Genomic DNA, 23838 nt, shown 5'->3' with positions numbered 1-23838 from the left:
CATCTCTTACCGACCAATACAGGAATATTGATTGATCATATCAAGGGGATGTTGAGCTGCGTCAGCTGTGATACAGTTCAGCTGTGCAGCTCTGTGCAAGACGAGCAAGTTCAGACGTGCACAGGATCACGAATTTTAAATTAAAAAGGAGTGTGTGCTGCTTAATCAGGTTTGTCATCATACGAGCAAATGTGTGACAAAACCCAATCAAAAATAAATACATGAATTGCACAATAAAGTTAGCAGCAGCCACACAGACATCTCCAACTGCTTACATCAGAGTTAACAATAAACAGTGACTTGATTATGATGGTTTTATTCTGTTCATTCTATTCAAACTCTGTTTATTTCCTTCCTCCACGTGACCTGTGGAGTCCATCTACAACTCCACCAGTGAAGAGAAGTCATAGAAAATACCACTAAGCTACTGTAAACGCAGCAGCCACCACTTGGAGATTTAGGCCCCGTTCACACTGGAGAAAGTCATTCCAGCTAGAGTAGGATTGAGCCCAGACAGCCTTTAAGCTGGATGCGTTCAGACCTATTTTCAAATCTGGCTAGCACACAGTTGTCATCCAGCATGTTTGCGGTCCTCCAAACCACTAGGTGGTGCCTCGTAATATACAGAGTCCGTTCACGTCGTGGTAGGACCGCGTGTGCGCATGCGTCATGCGGTTTTCCGTGAACCGGAAGTAGCACCTCGCTAACCGGAAGTAGCATGTCGCTAGCCGGATTCGCTGAGCCACATTTGAGCCAATCCGGCTAGATCCACCTCTCGTGGGTGGATCTAGCCGGATTGAAATCAAACTGGATACAGCCGGATTCAAGGTGTTCACACTCAGAAAAAAACACATCTGGATTGATCTGGATGCAGCCGAATCCTGCTTAAGCCACATTTTTTCCCCCAGTGTGAACGGGGTATTATATACGGGGTATTATACCCCGTTCACACTGGGGAAAAAATGCATGAACAGACTCTGTATATTACAAGGCGCCACCTAGTGGTTTGGAGGACAGCAAACATGCTGGATGAAGCCGGACTGAGTGCGGACACAAGTGTGTGCTAGCCAGAATTGAAAATAGGTCTGAACGCATCCAGCTTAAAGGCTGTCTGGGCTCAATCCTACTCTAGCTGGAATGACTTTCTCCAGTGTGAACGGGGCCTTAGCTGCTTAGTCCAATTTAATCATTCTACAACAAGAGCCGGAGACCTTCCTGTAGCAACCTGGGATTATAAATGAATCCAACAGTTCCTGTCTTTATGAAGACAAAGACATGGGTGTGGAGGCTTGTTGGTTAGCATGTTAACTTCAGACATCTACAAAGTTTACAATCATGTAAAGGCTCTAATATTGTTATAAATGGGAACAAAAGCTGCATAAAACTGGTCACAAAATACACATTTTTTTTGTACAAGTATGTTGAATGAATATTGATTTTTGAGTTATTTGCATGTTGTAGTGTGGACGTGATGTTTATCATGTGTCCTCTTCATGTGTGTTATCATACTGAGCAGACCTTTAGTTTCTCTTTGACCTGAGACTTCTTCGAATCAGATTGTTTGGATCTCAGCGCGTGCTTTCGGACACATTGTCCCAGGAACTCATATGTTTCTGCAGACATGGTAAACACATGGCTCAGATTACCTCCTCCTCCTCCTCCAGTCCCCTGTCTCTGTCCATGCCTCCATCTTTTTCTCCAATTTTCACTGCAAATTCACACATTCCTCTCTGTCTCGTCACAAACGCTCCCTATGACCTCTAGTCTCCTCAAACACATTCCTCTCTTTTACACAACCTCAGCTTGTGTTTCTGTAAATAAGTGCTTTCAAAGGATTCATGGATATGAATAGACAGTACGTCACATTACTAACCCACATGCCCTGGCATCAACATGTGCTGAGTCTCCGTCAGGATTGGAGGACACGGACTTCTAGGAACCTGGGGGGCGGTGACATGTGTCATGACTCTGCTCCTTATTTGGTGCAAAGCATGGAAGCAGCATGACGACCAAACATGCTGAGCGAAACACTCATCCTCAGCATATCTGTCCTATTGACAACAAATCCAGCCACAATGCTCCCATACATTTCATACATGACAACAGATGGAGATTTGAGGTCTGCACCAGGATATACACAAAGAGCCGTTCCCTCCTATAGAGAACTGTTTTTGGTTATAACCGCTACGCCTCCTCCTCCTCCTCCGCCTCCTCTTAATGTTGTCCTCTGAGCTGACTTGTACCCCTGTTTTTGTTTTTTTTTTGCCATCATACATAGAGCTGAAATGTTTTTGTGCAGCTGTCTTTACTCAAGCATAATCAAATTACACATCAGATCATTTTCCCTGAGCATTGTGTGTGCAAATCCGCAGCATGAATAGGCTCTATACAGGTGGAGAAGTGAGTTTACTGTAACTACAGGAAACCATCATGCATGGATGGAGACTAGCTAACCACATACTACAACAGAGACACAACCCCGTTCACACTGGGGAAAAAAATGTGGCTTAAGCAGGATTCAGCCGCATCCTGATCATTCCAGATGTGTTTTTTTTCTGAGTGTGAACACCTCGAATCCGGCTGTATCCAGTTTGATTTCAATCTGGCTAGATCCACCCACGAGAGGTGGATCTAGCCTCGAACACCTCGAATCCGGCTGTATCTAGTTTGATTTCAATCCGGCTAGATCCACCTACAAGAGGTAGGTAGTTCATCAAAACAAATGACTTTTTTGGGTCTTAATTTGCAGTTCTAAATCTAGCCTTTAATCTACTGAGACTGAGACAAATCTGACTTCTAATCTCATATTAATAAGAAAATATGAGATTAATCTCAGAGTTCTGATTAAAAACTTGTGTACATTTTTCAGCCTAATCTTCTTCTGCTATTATTAGACTGATAGAAGGATCTCAGTGTAAAAACATCAACGGTGGACAGTCCATAATGGCTCCACAATGAAAATGGTTTGGAACAGAGACAGATGGCCCGAAGTGGAAAACAGTCACTCAGGAGAGATTCACCGAGAAAGGGATAAAATCAGTGTGTTGATCTGGGTGTTGATTGGACTATCGGTCATTTGACCCTGGGAGTAAATACAATTAAATGTGGGAGGTGTTTAGGCCCCTAAAGACAAAAGAACCGTCCTGTCTCTGGCCCACATCCAGGTTCGGTTTTTTTCTCTGAAAGTCTGGTGGCTGTGTCGTTCTGGGTTTTTCCCAGCAGTCATCTATCCTCTTTCATCTCTCTTCTAATTGGCTTCTGCTGCCTCTGACCGGACAGCTCATGGCCATGAAAAAAATGTTTTTGACTTAATCTCAGATTTCATGAAAGGAAGGTGAGAATAACAGTCTGACTGTAGCTTTTTCAGAGCACAACAACAAAACCTCATGCCGGTTTGAGGTTCGCACACTCTGAGAAAAGCTTAATGTTTTGCAGAAGTGGGGAAATTCCAGCACAGCTTTATGATAAACATATGTTGGAACTAATGTTGCATTATTAGTCGAATGTACTCAAAGTTAAACAGACGATCTGTGATGTGTTTAAGGTTTTAAAGATGCTGGTGGGTGGATTTTGTTTCCTTTATGCCTGCTGCCTGCTGGGCCTGGATGTATAGTGAACAGATAGGGGAGTGGTTATCCAATCACAAAAGACAACAACTGAAATGTCACAGTGTGGCTTTAAAAACATCCCCATCTAAAGCTCTAAAGAAGCTGTCATTGTGTTGTTGGTGGTGGTGATGGTTGGAGACCTGCATCTCCTCTGCCTGCCTGGCACCACAGCCATTACCCCTGTGTTTGCATGTTATTGTTCCCATTTTCCAGCCACTGAGCAGCAAACAACCTGAAACAGCAGGGTTACTCATTAACAGTGTTATCTGGAGAATCTGTGTGTTTCACTACACCTGATATGTCACCTGTCAGGAGAAGCACAGGGGCAGTTTCTGTGTGTGTGTGTGTGATTATGCCACTCTGTGTGATGGACAGGAGGAATGAGCGTGACAGTTGGCAGTGGGAGTGAGGAAACACTGAAAATGAGTAACAGCGGACTCAGCACAAGTTCAAACCACACTGTCACTCCTCTAACGTCTTCTCTTCAAACCTTTCATTAACATGCTCCCAACATGCTGAAGACCCAGAACGCGGTTTCAGCCCAGGCCTGGTGTAACTAGCATCATTTCAATCATGAGAGACTCAGCGAACTGAATGAGAAAGATTTATTAAGTACAAAGTTTGAATGTGCATTGGCGTCCTAGACCCCATCGTGAAGACCACATCCGGAAAGGGGGGGGAAACGCAAGAGGAGAGGCCGCTGGATCAGAAGATCCCCCCGGGGTCTAGACCTGGTGGTGGTGGAGAGCTGGAGGGCAGGAGATAGGAGGCCTGAACTGGCGTGGATCTGGTGGTGCTTGGGGTGGAGGAGGGTTGCCGGGTTCGATCAGAAGACAGCTGAAGAAGAGACGAAGACTTTTAAATTTCGTGCTAAGCTGTGATTGGTCAGGAGAGGGATGGAAAGCGACAGCTGATTGGTGAGGGAGGTGCTTTCTATTAAACACCTGACTAAGAGAGGGGGTGCAGAGGAGCGAGGGATAGAGGGAGAAAGATTAGGAAGCGGATAGGGATAAATGGTGAATGATGGGAAACAGAGTCTTCCTGATTGAACTTACGCTAAGAGCTACATGTGTATGTTGTACACATCAGTGTATTATTTACCAATATTTGATGTTTTCTGCCCTCAGAACCTGAGAAACCGTGTTTTATTAGCTACATATGCTAACACTGCCCCTTTCTGTTGGAAGAACGTGATTTTAAATGCTAACATCGCAAATATATGCTCCGTTACAAGGGAAATTCCAGCTGTTTACAATTAAATTTGAGTTTTCTTGGGTAACATTTACGCATTATTAGCATTAGTAGCTAACAGGTGATGTTCTTGATGATTCATGTTTTCTTTAGCACCCTCCCCTCTGTCTCTGCACCCATCATTGTCCATGTCTCCAGGGTTTTAGCATGCACACCCCCTGGGCCTTATCTGTTTGCTTCAATGGTCCAGTAAACTGATCAAACACACACACACATCCACTGATCACAAGCCAAACCGGTGATTTCTACAAATACACACCCTTCGTTTAACCTGCTAGGTGCCTCCAGGACAACCTGATGAGTACAACCAGTGGATTATTACTGAGGTCTGGTGTTTGTTAGCGGATGTAAACTTTGAATATTTAAACAAATCCTCAAGGAAGAACCTTTTTATTTGAAGCTGTGTGAGCAGCAGAGATGTTAGCATGTTAGCATTGGATAGCACAAAATGAATTCATTGTATTGAGTGGTTGTAATACTCAGAAGACACGGCCACTGTCAGCTTCATTTGCTAAAAAAATCAGTTTTTAGTGAACTTAGGACTGGACTGTGACATTTAGTATTCATCGGTTTATTGATGTATTTTTCAATGAATAGTTCAAATGACGCAACTTTTGCTCAATAAATCCACAGAAAATATTTTTGGAACGTGTAATAAAATAAACTCAAAACAAACAAACAAAAGAAAACAACAGTGTTTCTAAATCTCTGCCCTGTGCTGAGTGTTGCTTCATTCCCTTACCTAATTTCACCTTTCCATTATTGGCTATTTCCCAAACCTATTACTTAGTACTTATTTAATCAAAGCTCTTTATCCTGCTAGAATTAGAATGATGGGCTTAAATGGGCACTCTTCCTACAAACAATAATGAATGGAGCCTGCTTGGTTTCAACCAGCGAGAGAGGAAGATGATCAAGGGTGTCTTCCTCGTCTGCAAACAGAGCTATTGACACTATCACAAGCCAAACATTAAGGGTCAGTGTGCTTGATCACATCTTGATTAGCAGAATGGTGAAAAATGTACATTTACTTTCTGCTCTTTCATTTATTTATGCTCTTATATGCAGATATAGTTTAGGATAATAAGAGCGTGAGTGTAGAATCTGTAATAAAGTCTTTGGTTAGATATTATAACACAGGAGGTTCTGGCCTCCTCTTCATCCACAACAGTGTTGGGTCAAAAAAGTGTTGACCTACTAAAAATGTTCAGGATGGGTGTTTTATGCCAGCAAACTGACCCACTGACCTGTTTCTTAACGGTCAAGCATATGTGTTGCGAGTGAGCAGTGTGTGTCCCTTCCTGTTTCAATGAATAGCTGCATTTTGTTTTTTTTTTTCGTTTTTTTACAGCACAGATCCAAACTTTCTTCCTGCACACTGCAATAATGTGGGTCAGAGGTGGAGGAGCTTAACTCTGCAGGACTGAGCTGACATGAGAGAGCAGTGTTTTAGTGTTTTAGTGTGTGATTCAGGTGACCTCGTTGTTTCGTCCACTCAGCTCAGAGAGAGAAACACCTCCCTCACTCAGAATTGCAGATTTAGTAGCTGACGTTATGTAACTGCTGCCCATCATGAGTCAACAGTGGTTCAGGAAGTGCGAGGCTTTCTCAGGTAAATCTGATGTTTCCTACACAACGATACTGATAAAGCTACATTTGTTGGACTGAAACTGTGCTGAGGACCCTAATACCCTGTTCACACTGGGGAAAAAATGTGGATTAAGCAGGATTCGGCCGCATCCTGATCAATCCAGATGTGTTTTTTTCTGAGTGTGAACACCTCGAATCCGGCTGTATCCAGTTTGATTTCAATCCGGTTCAGCCAATCAAACTGAACTGGAACGCAAATGTGGCGAGCGAATCCGGCTAGCGACATGCTACTTCCGGCTAGCGACATGCTACTTCCGGTTAGCGACATGCTACTTTCGGTTAGCGATGTGCTACTTCCGGTTCACGGGGAGCGACACAGGACAAAAAAACCACACGACGCATGCGCACACGCGGTCCTACCGCGGCGTGAACGGACTCTGTATATTACGAGGCGCCACCTAGTGGTTTGGAGGACAGCAAACACGCTGGATGAAGCCGGATTGAGTGCGGACACCAGTGTGTGCTAGCCAGATTTGAAAATAGGTCTGAACGCATCCAGCTTAAAGGCTGTCTGGGCTCAATCCTACTCTAGCTGGAATGACTTTCTCCAGTGTGAACGGGGCCCTCTCATCCTGCTGGAGTCTCCTTAAGCAGTCCGGCTGTTCTATCTCTTATATCTTGGGAAGAAAGAAAAACAGTTTTACAGCTGATACCTGCCAAACAATGCCACACCTAGACAGAAAGTCTCCTTAAAGGCACAGACAAATCGTCTTCTGTCACACTGTTTAAACAGAGCAGCCTATCAGATTAGGCCACTGCTTAGTGTTTTAATCTAATCTATTTCCTATTGATTTGATGATTGATTGATGATTTGATGTTTTTTGTGTGATGAAAATAAAAGTATTACTCTGAATTGTGGTTTTGAGGTAGAGTTTGGGACTGATCAGAGAACAGCAGCCCTTGCGACTCTCTCTCTGACAGCACATTGTGCAGGTTCTGCTGTCTGAACAGGCTCATACAGGACATACAGGCAGTCTTGCAGCATGCAGACTGAGGCGTGACGTCTCTGTGAAAGGGCTAAATTTAGACTCAGGCCTGTGCTGCATAGTGAATAATAAGTGTGAATGAGTGAGTGAGAGTGAGAGTGAGAGGGGGGGAAAAATAAAACAGAGGCAGTGGCAGGAAGCGGTGAGAAGACACGGAAAGAGTGAAGGCAGGATGCTGCAACCTTAATAAGAGAGCCGGTTTCTGTGTGGAGGTGCAGCAGGAGAGGCAGAACAGCTGATGGTTTGTTAGGTTTTGGGGGGGGGGGGGGGGGGGTGAAGAGGGGAGGTCTTCCTGGAGGAGGAAAAACAAGTCTAGTGTGGGAGTGGTGGTGGTGGGGGAGCTGAAACTGGGGGCGGTGCTACTGTACTCATATGAAGGACAACGTGTATATGTACTCAAAAGGCACCCTCTCCTGCTTCAAGCTTCACAAAGGTGGGATGTTTACGAGCCCGAGCTGAACCACTGAAGTAGACTTTGGTGTGTTTTTCCACTCTGGTCCCGGAGCAGCTTTTGGTTTGGTTTCCGCGCGGGGAGGATGCTTCTGTCCCTGCAGCAGCTCACACCTGGAACAAGGAAACAGCGAGAGGTCGTTGGTTGTTTTTAAGGCGCTTTTTGTTGCACCAGAATTGATTTCATTTAACCGCAGTGGAAGATGGTGCTTTTGGTTTTTGAAGCGGACTTGATATGTGTTTGAACTGAGACCACCTGTGTCACTGGCAAGCACCACCCGGCCGTGCGTAAAAACAAAAAAATTCAAAAGCTGCAAACTGTGACTACATCCACAGGGTTTCCCCAGAGCGTGCACTTTTTTTCCTGTCTTGTTCCGTTTCTTCTTGTTGATTTCTTAACGCTGACATTTTGCTGACAGCGCAGCAGCAATCAACTTTTGCTCACAGATAAGCGCGGCGCGTTTTACTGACCCTGGTTTTTTACGCACGAAGACAACGCGTGCGTGCAGCAGGCTCCAGGTGCTGTGACACTAAAAGACAAAAGTCACTCAAACCATCAAAATCAAAAAATGACGGACGGTCCAAGGCAACGGGGCAGCACGTCCGGCTCTGCGAAAGATGCTGCCGGGGAGAAGGAGTCCGCAGGAGGAGGTGTCGCTCTGAAGAAGGAGATCGGGCTTGTGAGCGCCTGTGGAATTATTGTTGGTGAGTGACTTTTACTATGGTGTGCGACCTTTTGGTGTATTTTAGCGTCTCTCAAAGTTTAAAAATGGACTAAAATATTCTAACGCTTTCATCATTTCTCAGTATCTGAGATACTGGGGGTGTCACCTGAACTCATCTTTGATGATCAGATGATTAGCCTATTCAATTTATCACGTGACTTGGGCACAATGAAGGCAGGCAGACACGCCACAGTCACACATCCTCCCCCCCGCAGGGCTTTTATGTCTTGTTGAATGATAATTCATTAGGTCCATTTAAGCCAAAGACACTTTTCCAATGTGGGTAATTTGTACAAGAACACCAGTCATATGGCTGCAGGTCACCCATCATGCCATCACCCCCCCTGTTTCTGTTCTTATATTACAGTCATCAGGTCTACAGTGGCAGCTTCTTTGTGGTCTATTATGAAATCTTCCCTTATAGTCTATAGTGGGTCATTCATTGTAACGTCGAATCTGATTCTCATGCAGGAATGCAGACGTCTTCATCATCTCAGCGACTATACTGTTAAAGGTGTGGTTGCAGTTCCACTGTATGCAAACACAGGAGATAAACGGTGCTAACACATGGTAATTTCTGTTTTTGAGATAAATATTTATGAACAGGAGACGTAGTATCAGGCGCCTCGGCATGTTGACAGAGATTTCATTCAGTACAGACAACAAGCGGTGATAAAACCATCAGGAACGATACAAAAACTCAGGGATATAATATATATACACACACAGATTGTGTGTGTGTTTGACCTTGACTCAGTGAAGTCAAGGGAGGGGATGACTCACTCACGTTTCCACGGTAACTGGAGGAGAGAGGGGAGAATTGGGTGATTCTCAAGAGGACTGATGCAAAAGAGACGGATCACTGTTGGCATTTGTGCACGTGCTGCCAACATTTTCTCTACCCTTGACTGCATCTCTGCACCCACATTTAGACAGTTTAATCATGTCATTTATCACCACTACCGAGGATCTTTATAGCCGTCCAGAGTCTGTAACGCCTCAGCATAGTCGCCAGACTGTCCTTGGCCAAGTAACTCATTCATGTTACATTGTCATGTGCGAAAGGGGCGTGAGCTCAGGTGACTCGTCTGATCCTTTCGTTGTGAACATGCCCCGCTGGGTTTCCATGAAAAGAGCGGGAGTGCACGAGGACATCAAACAGTTTTATGGTCCTATTGTACAGTACAGGCATTCACACACACACACACACACACACGTAAATCCAGAAACATGCACAGCCAACATTTGGGATTAGAAGTGAACTTTTGGCCGCTTGGAAGAAAGCCCCACCCTGATAATGCTGTTTTATTAGCTCGCCTGGCTTAGCCTTGTCTGAGCTACTTTCCAATCAATGTGTTTTGTAATAGAATTGCTCCACAAACCTCATTTTGATCAAATATCAAGCGATGGCATTAGCTTATTTTCCTTAAAAAATAAGAGCCTTTAAGTCCTTTATTGGCTGCAGTAATCATTAAGTATTATTCCCTGCTATTAATATCATGACTGTGGGATCTGTGCCATACGTTTCTCCCGTATAATAATAATAAGTCATATTCATGTACACAAGCATGCCTGTGGAGTCTGTGCAGCTCTGGCTGAGGTCCAAGCAGCAGGTTGCCTCAGATTGGGGACTGTTTGAACAGGGATTTAACGCTGGGAGGAAATGCAAGGACTAAAGGCTGATTAGTGTTATATCATAATGCTGCACAAGCACACAAAGCTTGTTCCTATTTGTAACCTGAGTGAGCAGCGGTATGTGTCACAGAGCGGCCAAAACAACACAATAATATCAGTGGTGTTGTATCTTAACATGAATATTGATCTTGATCTATCTAAGTATTTCTGCCTATTTTCTGACATTTTAAAGCCAAAATATGATTGAATTAGTTAAGATATAAGGGTGTGATAATGATGAAATGCTCATAATACTTATTTTAAATGAGAGAACACTTAAAAAACTGTGTAAAACTGACTTTATAGGAAGGAAACATCTGTCTTAAGTTGAAGGTGCTGTCAGAAAAACATCAAAGAGGAACAGATATGTGCTCAGAGAGCATGTCTAGGGCCGAGCCTCTTCCTCTGTGGAACAACAATAGAGGATATAAAAAAAGATCCTGTGGTAAGAGACGCCTGCAGGGGTTTGTAAATCTAAAGTTGTGAGAGCTCAGACTTTTTATCCACTGCTTCTTAAAGTTGATGCTCAGCTGGTATTACACACAGGACGGAGCCAGCTGTTCTGTCTGTTTTAAAAAAAAAAAAAAAAAAATCCCCCGTTGGCCTATAGCTGGACACAAAAGGATGTAAAGTAACTGCAAGAACAGGAAACCTGAAGATTCCATATTAGTCAGCAGCGGCTCACACATACACTCCACACACACGACATGAACAATATGCATCTACTTAGCTCTGTAAAGGCTCTCTTTCACATAATAAACAGAATATTGACTTTTTTATGAGTTGACAAGTTAATGCTGAGCCCAGCTGTTTCCAGATGTTAAAGGTCATGGACTGAAGACCTGCTCTGCCACAACTATGTCAGTATAATCAGGGGAGGGGTCTGTTTTTCACCTTTTACCTGCCACTAGAGTTACATAACATAACCAGAGGGAATATGTAGAGGGCAAAGTTGCATATTTTCACTAGACCGTGTCTCTTTTTTGATGTTCTGGCCTGAAGAAGTGAAAAAAAAAATCTAGTATTTTACAAGAAATTACAGGTTTTTCAGACTTTAATCTCAGGATTTAGAGAAAAGTTTTAATTTTTATCATCTATCACTTATGAGAAAGTCAGTATGATTCGTTTAACTGTCAAGATTTAAGTTTAATTATGACTTGATGCTTTTTTTTTTTACTCTGACCCTGTTAATTATTACCATTTTTAACCAAACAATATACTATACTGATAGTGGTAGTGGCTATTAATGACCCACACAGGCCTTCTTCAGTGAGGCCTGCCTATCATTCACACCTTTGACTTTTGTACTACAAAACGCCACTCCAGCCTGCTGTGATTCTGAAACCCTTCAGCCTTTGACCCTGGAACCTGTTTTATTGGCTGCACAGTCAAACTACAGTCCACCCAGCCAGTTGAACTCGATTGGAGGCTCCTGACCTCTGACCTCGTCAGAGAAGGAAAAAAATCTTTCATGTCAGATCCGAAGCCCGTCGTCTCTCCGTCTTTCAGCTGCTGTGTAAACGGCCTGGAGCTCTGATGCTCATTCACTATGTCAGGACATTATATTCCCCCCTCTGCATCCACCTCCCTCTTTGCACTCATTCACCCCCACTCCCTCTGTCTTGCTCCATCTCCTCATAATTGTGCCAAGTCAGCATATTACAAGTTCCCGCTTTTGCCCGACCGTCGCCTGCTTGTTGAAACTCTGCTTGCTGTTGCTCCTTTTTAAACACGACCTCCTCAATTTCTTTTCCTGTTTTCTCATCCAGTTTGTCTTTTTTCATTCATTTTTATTAATTTCAATGTTCTTAAAAGCTCATGGACTAGACCAGCACAGGCACACACAATCCTCCTTTAGGTACTCAGAAGTCCTACATAAGCAAACATTAAAGTGTTTCATTTAAAAAAGAAGATAAATAGCCCCTTATGATGTCATAAGGGGATTACTGGTAGCTTCCTTAGTGGCCCCGTTCACACTGGAGAAAGTCATTCCAGCTAGAGTAGGATTGAGCCCAGACAGCCTTTAAGCTGGATGCGTTCAGACCTATTTTCAAATCTGGCTAGCACACACTTGTGTCCGCACTCAATCCGGCTTCATCCAGCATGTTTGCGGTCCTCCAAACCACTAGGTGGCGCCTCGTAATATACAGAGTCCGTTCACGCTGCGGTAGGGCCCCGTGTGCGCATGCGTCATGCGGTTTTTTGTCCCGTGACGCGCCCAGTGAACCGGAAGTAGCATGTCCCTAGCCGGATTCGCTCGCCACATTTGTGTTCACACCTGAGCCACATTTGAGCCAGATTTAAATCAAACTGGATACAGCCGGATTCGAGGTGTTCACACTCAGAAAAAATCTGGATTGATCTGGATTCGGCCGAATCCTGCTTAAGCCACATTTTTTTCCCCAGTGTGAACGGGGTATTAGTGGCTTGTATGTGACTGCATGTCCATAACCATTTTTTTGTTCTGCCTCCTTCATATCGGAGTATCCATGGCAATGACAGAAAATGACCAGCTCTCTTCCTGAAAGGGGCGTGGTCAATCACGTCTCATTTGCATTTAAAGCTACAGACACCATTCTGAGTTTTAGCTTTAGCCTGAGTTATTCTTATTTGTACTCTCTCTCTCCATCCACCAGGTAACATTATCGGCTCAGGTATCTTCGTCAGTCCGAAGGGAGTGATGGAGAATGCCAGCTCCGTGGGCGTGGCCCTGATCGTGTGGATCATCACAGGCGTCATCACCGCCATCGGAGCTCTCTGCTACGCCGAGCTGGGTGTCACCATCCCCAAGTCTGGAGGAGACTACTCCTATGTCAAGGACATCTTTGGTGGGCTGGCTGGGTGAGTGAAACACTTTCAGTTCAGTCACATGTGCATACAACAGTTAGAAGTAGTCGTCATATTTCGCTGGGTTTATACATGGGTCCTGAAGAGACACCTTTTCAACTCATAGGTCAGTGAGTTTCAAGAAACCCTGTCGACCCTCAGGAGGTCGACGTTATTTATTAAGCATATGACCCAGTTTTTGGGATGAAGGGGCCTCTTGAATAGCTATAAGTTAATTTGACAAGGATTTAGGTGAGCATACCAGCATGTCTGGATCCTTGTCCTTATCCTGCTGGATGACTTGGCTAATGTAGCTCAGACATGTTGAGCCAAAGCAGGGGGTAGCTAGTATTCAAGCACAAAAGAAGAACCTGTAGCTGAAAGATATGAAACCAAATGACTCAGTGCAGGTTTTTCCCATCTATAGGGACCATTTTTGAATTGTCCTTCAGCCTTTCCATTCATCCACAAGTAAGCTTCAAGGTAACAGTGCTTACAATTAAAGCTTGGGAACCGTGTTATGTTAATTTCCTACCGAAACAATATCGTTTGTTAGTGTAGATCTCACACACACTGTGCCTTTTCCTAGACTGTAACACAGATTAGACCATTGTTTTTTCTCAACTATCACAAGGATACATATTATCGGGGTATTTCGGGAGAGGAATTCAACCAGACAAAACAGCAGATGATTGTTTTTGTCTCTTTGTACAGTAACTATCAATACACATCAATGAAGTTTTTACGACCACAGACTTTGTAGTCCATGGCTCAGTTTGAAGTGTCGGAGCCAGATGCACCGTTTCCCTGTGCCCTCTGTGTAGCATAAATAAACTATAGTTCAAGGAGTGTTTGTTTTTGTTGTCCTGTTTCTTTTGTCCCCCTGTGTGTGTGTGTGTGGGATGAAGTTTGTTATAAGTTATTAACTGTATATGGCGGAAATTCTTACACCCCCTTGCTTCATGGAAAAAGGGAAGCGCTAAAATGGAAAGATTTGAATTCAAACAGTGTTTCAACTACAAAGTGTCTTTGTTGTAATGGACCGGTTAGGGTTGTGGGATGCCCAGAATGCTCCTCATGTCTGGGACGGGTATGGCTGCTAAAAAAGCTAGCTTGCTATACTTGAATCATGGCAGATCCATAGTCATTAGTAGACTACTGTGCATAGGCTGTGGTGGATAACGGCTTTTCATTCATCCGAACTCGCAGGGATGAACCGCCTGCTTTACTTTACAAGCTAATAATAACATAGGTAATCACCTCAAAGGTATGCATAGTAGCTAAATAACAGTTAGCTGGCTTTATGTTCATTATACTCATTCACAAAACACACATTCCTGTAAGTCACAGGCCTGTTTATAATCCTGGTTTCTTCTACTGCTAAAACCCAGAGGTATGCTAAACATCTGATTGATCCCTATTTGTACTGGATCTTGTGTACATCATAGATAAAGTGTGCATTTAACACACATTGTTGGCAGCTACTGTAAGTGTTTTATGTGCGTGGTAACATTATTCCTCTGCTCTGTGATGTAAACATGGCGTTAAATGTCACGTTACATAGAAACGATTCATCAGGATGTTGTTCCTCCGTGACTACAACCACTAGAAATAAATGAGTTCAGCTCAGTGCATTGTGCTGCCAAACTGACATTCTGTTTGTCTGGTGTCCAAGGGAGGGTTTAGTCTAACTTCTCTAACAAAGAAAAAGAATGGATGGAAATAATAAGATGCAAATCCAAAACAGAAACTGCTGCATGAAGTATTATAATATAAAAATATATATAAAAAATCATATTAACAACATGTGTGTGTATGTGCCTCCTTTTCACATTAGATTCCTGCGACTGTGGATCGCCGTGTTGGTCATCTACCCGACCAACCAGGCCGTGATCGCGCTGACTTTCTCCAACTACGTCCTACAGCCTCTGTTCCCCACCTGCTTCCCACCTGAGAACGGCCTGCGTCTGCTGGCTGCCGTCTGCCTCTGTGAGTTTTAAAACACTAACACTTATGTCTACTGTCTAATATTAGTTGTGTGGTTAAGCTGAGACGTAAAAAGTTAACAGCTTAAGGAAATAGGACACATAGTTCTTCACGGGTGTACTTGTTGAGGCAGGCTAGGATCTTTAATCACAGTTATTCACTTGAAGCAATGGGCACACAAAGGTTGATTCTGTTAGATGCACATTCAGGTTTTTAGTGTGCGTTGGCTTTGCTAGTTTCAGCTAGTTTTATCCTGGTCATCTAAGAAAAGAAGCATAAAAAGAGCTTGTAACAGCAATTTTGTGTGAAGACAAATGAAGACGTGTGCGTTTGTGCTGACCTGACAGCGGCCGAGCAACAAAGTTCACACACACAGGTCAAATACTGCAGGCAGCCTTCAGACATTACAAAACAAGACTGATGTGACCCGTCAAACAAACATCCCACCACGATCCTCCCAGTTAACAGATAGCAAAGTGCCTAGGGGACTGGCACAAAATGAAGGAATGAAACCAAAAAAGCTTCATTCTTTCAGATTTTTCTGCACATGTTCCTGTAAAACTGGAGAAACTGGAGCAGTGAAGCTTTTCAGATGCAAGTGTCACTCACCTTATGTTGGAGTTATTGGAGAATATAAAGCTTTATATATAAAACTATTCATATTATATATTTTTAAGTTACAAAGGCAGTCATGATGGCAACTACCACAATAATGATAATTATAATGATCATTTCATGCCTCGTCGCACATCAAAGCAGAAAGATTCCAAACAACAAAGCTTCACCTCGGAAACATCTGCACACTCAACCAACAGACAGCACGCCCTTACTCTTCGGCTGTGGTGTTTTAGAACAGTGTAGCTGCAGCGTGTTTGTGTACGTGACACGTTAACCTACATTTCTCTGACACTTGCATCCCACACTCATGAATGCCTTACAGCCAAATGTGATTTGTTTCGACTTGAACCATTAGCAGACTGGTTTGTTTTTTTTAGCTTCTCTTTTTTGGGCAGATGTTGTCAGGCAGGTTTCAATATATATATTGTTGTTGTTGTTGAAACCTATATATATATATATATATATATATATATATATATATATATGAGAGCTGTTGTTGTTCAGGAGAAAAGTGGGTGAGAGGTTAGCTGTGTCTCTTACGGTGTGTGTTGTTATCCGCATCTGTGTTTAGACACATATTCTGCAGAATATGATGTAATGTAGGATATAACTGAACATATTTACCAAGTAGTGTGAGATCATAATCACACACACAGCAGATGTCCAATTTTGTAATCCAGTGCTGCGTGGTGAAAGGCTTTTCAAGGTGTAGTGTTTCAAAAACAGGCAGGGAGGGCTATCTCAGGCACATTTTACAGCTTACAGACAGCTGGGCGGCCCCACAGGTCCAGGCATTAAGGCCCCGTTCACACTGGAGAAAGTCATTCCAGCTAGAGTATCTGGATAGTCTTTTTAAGCTGGATACGTTCAGACCTATTTTCAAATCTGGCTATCACACAAGCGTGTCCACACTCAATCCAACTTAATCCGGCTTGTTTGCGGTCCTCCAAACCACTAGGTGGCGCCTCATAATATACAGAGTCCGTTCAGGCTGCGGTATGTTTTTTTGTCCCGTGTCGCGCCCCGTGAACCGGAAGTAGCATGTCGCTAACAGGAAGTAGCATGTCGCTAGCCGGATTCGCTAGCCACATTTGCGTTCACACCTGAGCCACATTTGAGCCAATCCGGCTAGATCCACCTCTCGTGGGTGGATCTAGCCGGATTGAAATCAAACTGGATACAGCCGGATTCGAGGTGTTCACATCTGGTCTGTTCAAAACATCTGGATGCGACCCTAATCCCGCTTTAGCCAGATTTATTTCCCCAGTGTGAACAGGATATAAAAGTCACAACCTCCCCATCAACGAGGATGCGTGGGAGGGGGGACACGTACACAAACAACACATGTTGTTACTGTAATCCGGTTTGGCAACAAAACATCACCTGGTTGATAAAACAACTTTGCAGCATGTTAGTTTAGTAGTTAGTAGAGTGTGCATGCAACACATCACAAGCCCCACTCAGCCTTTTCTGATACATCTGCAGCATCATGTCAATGCATGTGCATCTGCCTCTGCTCCCCACAGAGACAGCTCAGACCCTTTTAATGTGATGAACCTAACCACACAGAGTCCAACAGGCCTGTTATTTAATGGCACCCTGTTGGCATGAACCCAGTGGCCTGCTGTACTCAGCAGTTACAGCCTCAAGTCTATTATCTCCTGATGTGCCTCAAGAAAAGCGTTTCTAAATACTTTGATCAAAGAGAGGGCTGCCTATCTTATCCATCTAGAAACCTCTTATATATTAACAAATACATGCAGTCATTCAGAGTAAATGGAGCTACTACTGCAAGACGTTGAACTGCCAGAGATAACAGGTGAAGTTCAATGTGATAATGCGGCAGACACAAAGGTCGCTGCCATCTTAGATGTTAAGACATTTTGCTGCATTTGCAGCTTTTAATCTCTTCTCCATTTATTGACGTGACGTCTCCACAGTTTCTTGAGCAATAAGACGATGAGAGACAATAAGCGGTGATTCTTTAATGAGAGAAGAAAGTGCAATAAACCGATCTTCTTCTTCTTTTTAGTGCTGCTGACATGGGTGAACTGCTCCAGCGTGAGGTGGGCCACCAGAGTCCAGGACATCTTCACCGCCGGCAAGCTGCTGGCCCTTGCCCTCATCATCGTCATGGGCATTGTGCAGATCTGCAAGGGTAAGCTTACTGTAGCATCTGTGCGGTCAGTGGGGACACGGCCCGCCACAGGGGTCAGCGGGTTGACGGGGCCCCCATTTTTTTTTTTTTCTCTCGAGTTAAAACTCACAATGTTAACATCAGCTCGTCTGTAGGGGTTCGCAGCACAAACATGGCTAAGGGCCAGTTATTACAGGGGCCACAGAGAGTAGGCCCTTTAAAAAAACAAAGCAGGGATTTCTGAGCTTTGAAGATTTCATTTGTTGGTCATGTATAAGAGGGACAGTATTGAGGAGAAAATGTCTCATGAAGGGCACGAGGGGAAGATGTAATTAAAATCCATAATTAAACATTTTAAATCCGGACCCCCTTACGCTCCCAGAATAACATAAAAAAATATCTGCATGCGCCTAAAGCTTCATAATCCTCTCCACCTGTAGGAGAGTACTACTGGCTGGAGCCTGCCAATGCCTTTGAGCCCTTCCAGGAGTACGATGTGGGTTTGATAGCCTTAGCCTTCTTACAAGGCTCCTTCGCCTATGGAGGGTGGAACTTCCTCAACTACGTCACAGAGGAGCTGGTGGACCCCTATGTGTAAGTAAATCTTTACCGCAGCAGCTGATTTACAGGCGTCTTGTGGATATTTCAGTGATTAGTGGTCACATACCAACAAAGCCTCTCTGTTTAATCCTTTTACTTAAAGCTCTCTGAAGTTTTATTTAACTCAGCGTAGTTGGAATTCTGTCAATCCCACCGAAGAGACATGATTTATGTCTTAATTTCCTTTGCCTTTTCTGTCTTATCTTTGTTTTTAATAATATTAATGCCCCTCCTGTTTTTAATTTCCTCCCCTTTAAGCTTTTCTCCCACCTCTTTGTCTTAACCAAACATTGTGCTATTTCCAGGAACCTTCCCCGTGCCATCTTCATCTCCATCCCCCTCGTGACTTTCGTTTACGTCTTCGCCAACATCGCCTACGTCACCGCCATGAGTCCTCAGGAGCTGCTTGCCTCAAACGCGGTTGCCGTGGTGAGTGGATATGAGTCATCTGCAGGCCTTTGTATTATGACCGACTGTCACCCCCTAGTGGTTATTCTTGGTCAATGCACAACATAGAACACACAGTGTCTGATGTGATCCCTCTATCGCAGACGTTTGGCGAGAAGCTGCTGGGAGTCATGGCGTGGATCATGCCCATCTCTGTGGCTCTCTCTACCTTCGGAGGAGTCAACGGTTCCCTCTTCACGTCCTCACGGTTGGTCACGTTCATGTTTTCACTGACCAATTCAAATCAATAACCCTTTGGAGTAGATATGTGACATCATGATGTTATTTGCTTCTCTCACAGACTGTTCTTTGCTGGAGCCAGAGAGGGTCACCTCCCCAGTCTGCTGGCTATGATTCATGTGAAGCGCTGCACTCCCATCCCTGCTCTGCTCTTCACCGTGAGCCTCGTCACATTCATCAGCTTTGCTCAATTAACACAAAAAAAAAAATGTCCGCTGACCACGTTCTTCTCTGTCCTCAGTGCCTGTCCACCCTGCTCATGCTGTGCACCAGTGACATGTACACTCTCATCAACTACGTAGGCTTCATCAACTACCTCTTCTACGGAGTCACCGTTGCCGGGCAGATCGTCCTGCGCTACAAAGAGCCTAACATTCACCGGCCAATCAAGGTGCAGAAATTAAACAAGTGCTGATTAAAGTTGAAAAACATAAGATGTGATGCAGTGGTTTCATCATCACATTACTTTTGTATTCTTCACTTACAGGTCAGCCTGATATGGCCGGTCATTTACCTCATCTTCTGGGCCTTCCTGCTCATCTTCTCGCTGTACTCCGAGCCCGTGGTGTGCGGCATTGGCCTCGCCATCATGCTGACTGGTGTCCCCGTCTACTTCCTGGGAGTGTACTGGGACAACAAGCCGCAGTGCGTCGGCGCCTTTGTCGGTATGTGTTGTAACATGGGCTGCAACAAGAGGAAATGTTTGCTTTATTTCGTTTATTAGCCACAATTTCTCTGAACATTATGACACTATATATATATTAAATCTTAGCTTTGACTGGAAGCAGATGGATCTGTGATTGATCCACACTGCTTGATCAATCAAAGAACATAATGGTTACATGGTAAGCTGGACTGAACACATTATGCTGGCCTCTGTCCTGCAGACAAAATGACGTACCTGGGCCAGAAGCTGTGCGTGGTTGTTTATCCGGCCGAAGGCGGCAGCAGCGGGAGCACGGAGGAAGGAGAGGAAATGAAGGAGGCCAGGTCTCCTCTGTCGAAGGAGGACGGAGACAACCACAAGTCAGCAGACTGTTGAAGCACAGAATAAACAAACATTATGCAGACACACACACACAGTGATCAACACATGTGCCCTCACAGATTTTTACTTTATTTTATTTTTTTGTACCACATCAATAAATCATTTTTGTGCCAAACACGTTAAGAAACGACCTCAAGCGTGTCTTGTCTGAGGTCCCACAAAAGTGCAATAGAGAAAACTCCCATCATTTACTAGCGTTCTCCCCTCACAGTATCTGCGTACCCCCACTTTAAAGTGACTTTTTTTTAATGTATTTTTTTATTCTTATCAAAAGACTCTTACTGTACTGTGATGGCGACACAAATAGCGTTGTAAATTTTGCTTTTTCTTACATTCAATACACCAAAGCTGCATTTTTGATTGTCAATCAGATTCAGATCATTTCATACTCGTAAAGTACACTAATACTGTGTTTCGTTTTCAAAGTGACTGTAATTCTGTCTTTACATTTAACATTTTTATCTGGGTCTACCACCTGAAAGCTGATGTGAGATCTGTACTTTGTTTGTTTGTGCTGGTAAATGATGCTCAGTTTTTTTGCCTTAATTAGAACATATTCTGAATTTGGGTAATTAAATTAATTATTATTCCACAAATGACACTACACAAATACTAAAAGTAGACTTATTTAGTTTTCAGCACCATGTTTGTGTTTTAAAATCCCTACACCGACACATGTGAATGCCTGTGTGGAAAAAAAAGGCATTGATTGTCTTTCTTAAAAGTATTTTTGTAGCTTAACATCTAGCTGTGTTTAATTCCTTTTCTGTGGTTTATTTAGGATGTAGGATATGATTAGAAAAAATTTTTTTTTCAATGATTCAATGTACTAGAAGACATTTTAGTGCAATATTATTCAGGCACCAGCAAAAACTGAACATGCACCCCTGAATGAGCTCATTATGTATCCATACGTATGCTGTATATTATAGTAACAACACTCCTGCACACATTATATTATACTATTGTGTCTTCAGTTTGTTTGTCTATAATCTGTTAGTGTCTCAGGGCATCCCCGCTGCCTTCTCCTCACACACACACACTGCCTACAACCATAAAAACTCAACCAATCTGACTGCCTCCTTGAGTTAGTGCTAAATGTCTCTACTGGTGCTTTTTAGATATTTATTCCTCAGGAGTGTCTGACAGCTTATAAATAAAAAAAAAACATATTTTTCGATTTTGGCCAGTATTGTATGCTCTGATTGCTTCTTCTTGTTGAGCTGTAAGGGGAACAGGGTGTTTTCGGATGTCTTTACAAGTAGAATGGTGTGTTTTGTGCCTGTATGGTTATTGTGTATTTTACAAGTATACACCGCTGGTCTGTATGTTGTCTCCTAGTAAATAAAAACCACTGACTAATGTTTGAATTTGTAAGTCAAGTCCTCATTGATATATATGACAAAAAAACACCTTTAACAACTTTTAAGCTACATTAATTACTCGCTGCAAGCTCCTCTTATTTAAAGCCTTCAGTGTGGTGGAAATGACACTCTCACACCACACAACACAGTGATAAGAACGTTATTTACTGTTTGCAGTCTACCTACCCATCACGTTTCTTACCCTGACGTCTATTTCTGTGATTAAAATGTACATATTGGTGGTGAGTGTGTGACAGGAATAAAAAAGTGAATTATAGCCTTCACGTCTCCTTTGTACAGCTGTAAGGGAAAATCATTAAGAACATAGAAACATGAGGTGTTTCAGCATTAACTTTATTCTACTGGCTTATATACTTCTGCACAGACCGAGTGGAGCCTCCTGACTATACAAAACAAAACCATACCCATGAAGCCACTGTCAAACTACAACCGGGTGGCACACTCGAAAATATGCAAAAATGATTTACAAAAGGTAGCGAGAGGCCTTTCTGACACACACACACACAAATGTCCCAAAACACATCCTATACTTATTATTTTACCTAACAGGAATAGTTCAATATGTTGGAAAATATATCCACATTTGGTTTCTGGTGCAGTTGGACTAGAACTGAGGTGTCAGCTAGCTAAATTAGCACAGAAAAAAAACAACAGACCACAAACAAAGCCTCTCAACAAGCTCAGTTGGCAACAGCCTGGAACACAGAATTTTGTGTTTTTAAGAGGTTTGTTAATCTTCATTTGCCAATATCTGTAACTATTCATTTGTCGTTACCCGTCCTTTTCTAATCTGAGCTACATCAGTGCTTCAAAAGATAAAAGGATTGTAATGTGTCGACACATGCAGCAGCCTCAGATGACGATAGGGGCAAACATGTATGAAGCAAAACCTTTGTTTGCGTCAGACTGACTTTTCAAGGTTGAGTTTCCCTAAAGAAGCTTTAAACCAGTAATCATACTGAAGATAACCTCTAGAGAAACTCAGACTCGATGTGTCACAGCTGCAGATAAATAAACAGCTGGAGTGTGTACAGTAAGTTGTGCTGCAGCAGCCAAATTCGTTGCAAGTCTTAAGGCAAAGCTTTGTTTGATTTTCAGCTGGAGTGGAGTGTCTTTATAGTAGGGTGGGAAGTGTCGAGGCTGCAGGAAAAACTAAAACCTGATCTAATCATTTATACCTGTGGACCTGTGCTGCCTACAGCGCCACCTGGTGAATCCTCCACCCGTGGTTGTGTGTCCGCAGTGTACTTTTTTTTTTTTTTTTTTTTTTTTTTTTTAAACATAGGCATTCAGATAATTAAGGTATGCTTTTTGTAGTGTCAGCTACAAGCTTCCTGGATGGCAGTGCATGTGTCCTCCTCTCAGGGCAAGTACCAGGTGTAGAACAGAGCCTCCCTGGATTTTATAGTCTGCTGCAGTTTTCTCATCGTTCCTGAGAACAGAGGAGAGACACGCAGGTATCAGGCAGAAGAAAATCCATTTTAGAAGCATTTTATTATGATGTAGCACCCTGAGCTAACATACACATTCACACTTTTAATGTAATATCATCATGTTTTTAAACTAAAATCTCAGTCATATCCTTTAAATGAGGAAGTGTGTGTTGACCTTACATCTGTTTGCCACTGTAGATCAGCCTCTGCTGCTGCGGAGGGATCCCCTCTTTCTCCTCCACCCTTTCTTTAATCCGCTCCACCTGAAGGGAAATTCAGTCAAGAGTAAAAAAAACTACATTTGTGTCGTGTGTGTGTGTGTTTTATCTGCACCATGATAATCGGCACATACCTTATCTGTGGGCTCTATGTCAATCTCTATTTCTTTGCCCGTGAGCGTCTGTGATAAATAACACGATAAATAAGTTGTAATGATAACAGATACAACAGAACAATGACTGTGTACTGCTAAACCGGGATAATCGTTATTTTCCAATGTGCCTTACCTTCACTTTAATCAGCATCTTCTTTTTTTTTGTAGAAAATTCACAATCGTGAGTCAGTGCTGTGATTGTAATTCAGCTGGACGTCTGAATTCAGCAGCTACGGGATGAAAAAATTGTGTTTCGATTGATTATTTTTGGTAGACAAACTGTTTATTCTTTCCTTTTCCAGAAATCCAGTGGACGCTTCCTGTGTTTCAATCCAACCGCCCCCCCTCGTGAATGCATCAACCGTTCCGCTTCACTTTGTTTCCGGACTAATTTGCATCAT

The 23838-nt window shown here is 43.2% G+C and overlaps 2 protein-coding genes across 2 annotated transcripts; one reads left to right on the top strand and one right to left on the bottom strand.

The window, feature by feature from the left end:
• The first annotated feature begins 8514 nt into the window (after nucleotides 1–8514).
• slc7a8a (solute carrier family 7 member 8a) lies at nucleotides 8515–21616 on the top strand. The gene is made up of 11 exons (XM_028429013.1): nucleotides 8515–8650; nucleotides 12981–13185; nucleotides 15008–15159; nucleotides 17807–17932; nucleotides 18352–18505; nucleotides 18817–18940; nucleotides 19063–19166; nucleotides 19260–19356; nucleotides 19440–19589; nucleotides 19686–19863; nucleotides 20086–21616. The coding sequence occupies exons 1-11, from the start codon at nucleotides 8515–8517 to the stop codon at nucleotides 20238–20240; spliced, it is 1581 nt and encodes a 526-aa protein (XP_028284814.1). The 3' UTR covers nucleotides 20241–21616.
• Nucleotides 21617–21947: 331 nt separating this feature from the next.
• On the bottom strand, nucleotides 21948–23791 carry nedd8 (NEDD8 ubiquitin like modifier). Its single transcript, XM_028429203.1, has 4 exons — nucleotides 23571–23791; nucleotides 23417–23464; nucleotides 23245–23327; nucleotides 21948–23063 (listed from the first exon to the last, which is right to left on the bottom strand). The coding sequence occupies exons 1-4, from the start codon at nucleotides 23586–23588 to the stop codon at nucleotides 22955–22957; spliced, it is 258 nt and encodes an 85-aa protein (XP_028285004.1). The 5' UTR covers nucleotides 23589–23791; the 3' UTR covers nucleotides 21948–22954.
• Nucleotides 23792–23838: the final 47 nt, after the last annotated feature.

The sequence above is a fragment of the Parambassis ranga genome, chromosome 18 (genome assembly GCF_900634625.1).
Source record: "Parambassis ranga chromosome 18, fParRan2.1, whole genome shotgun sequence".
In the NCBI taxonomy this organism is placed as follows: domain Eukaryota; kingdom Metazoa; phylum Chordata; class Actinopteri; family Ambassidae; genus Parambassis; species Parambassis ranga.
The sequence above is the reverse complement of the archived record's forward strand: the minus strand, read 5'-3'. Positions and strand labels throughout refer to the sequence as shown.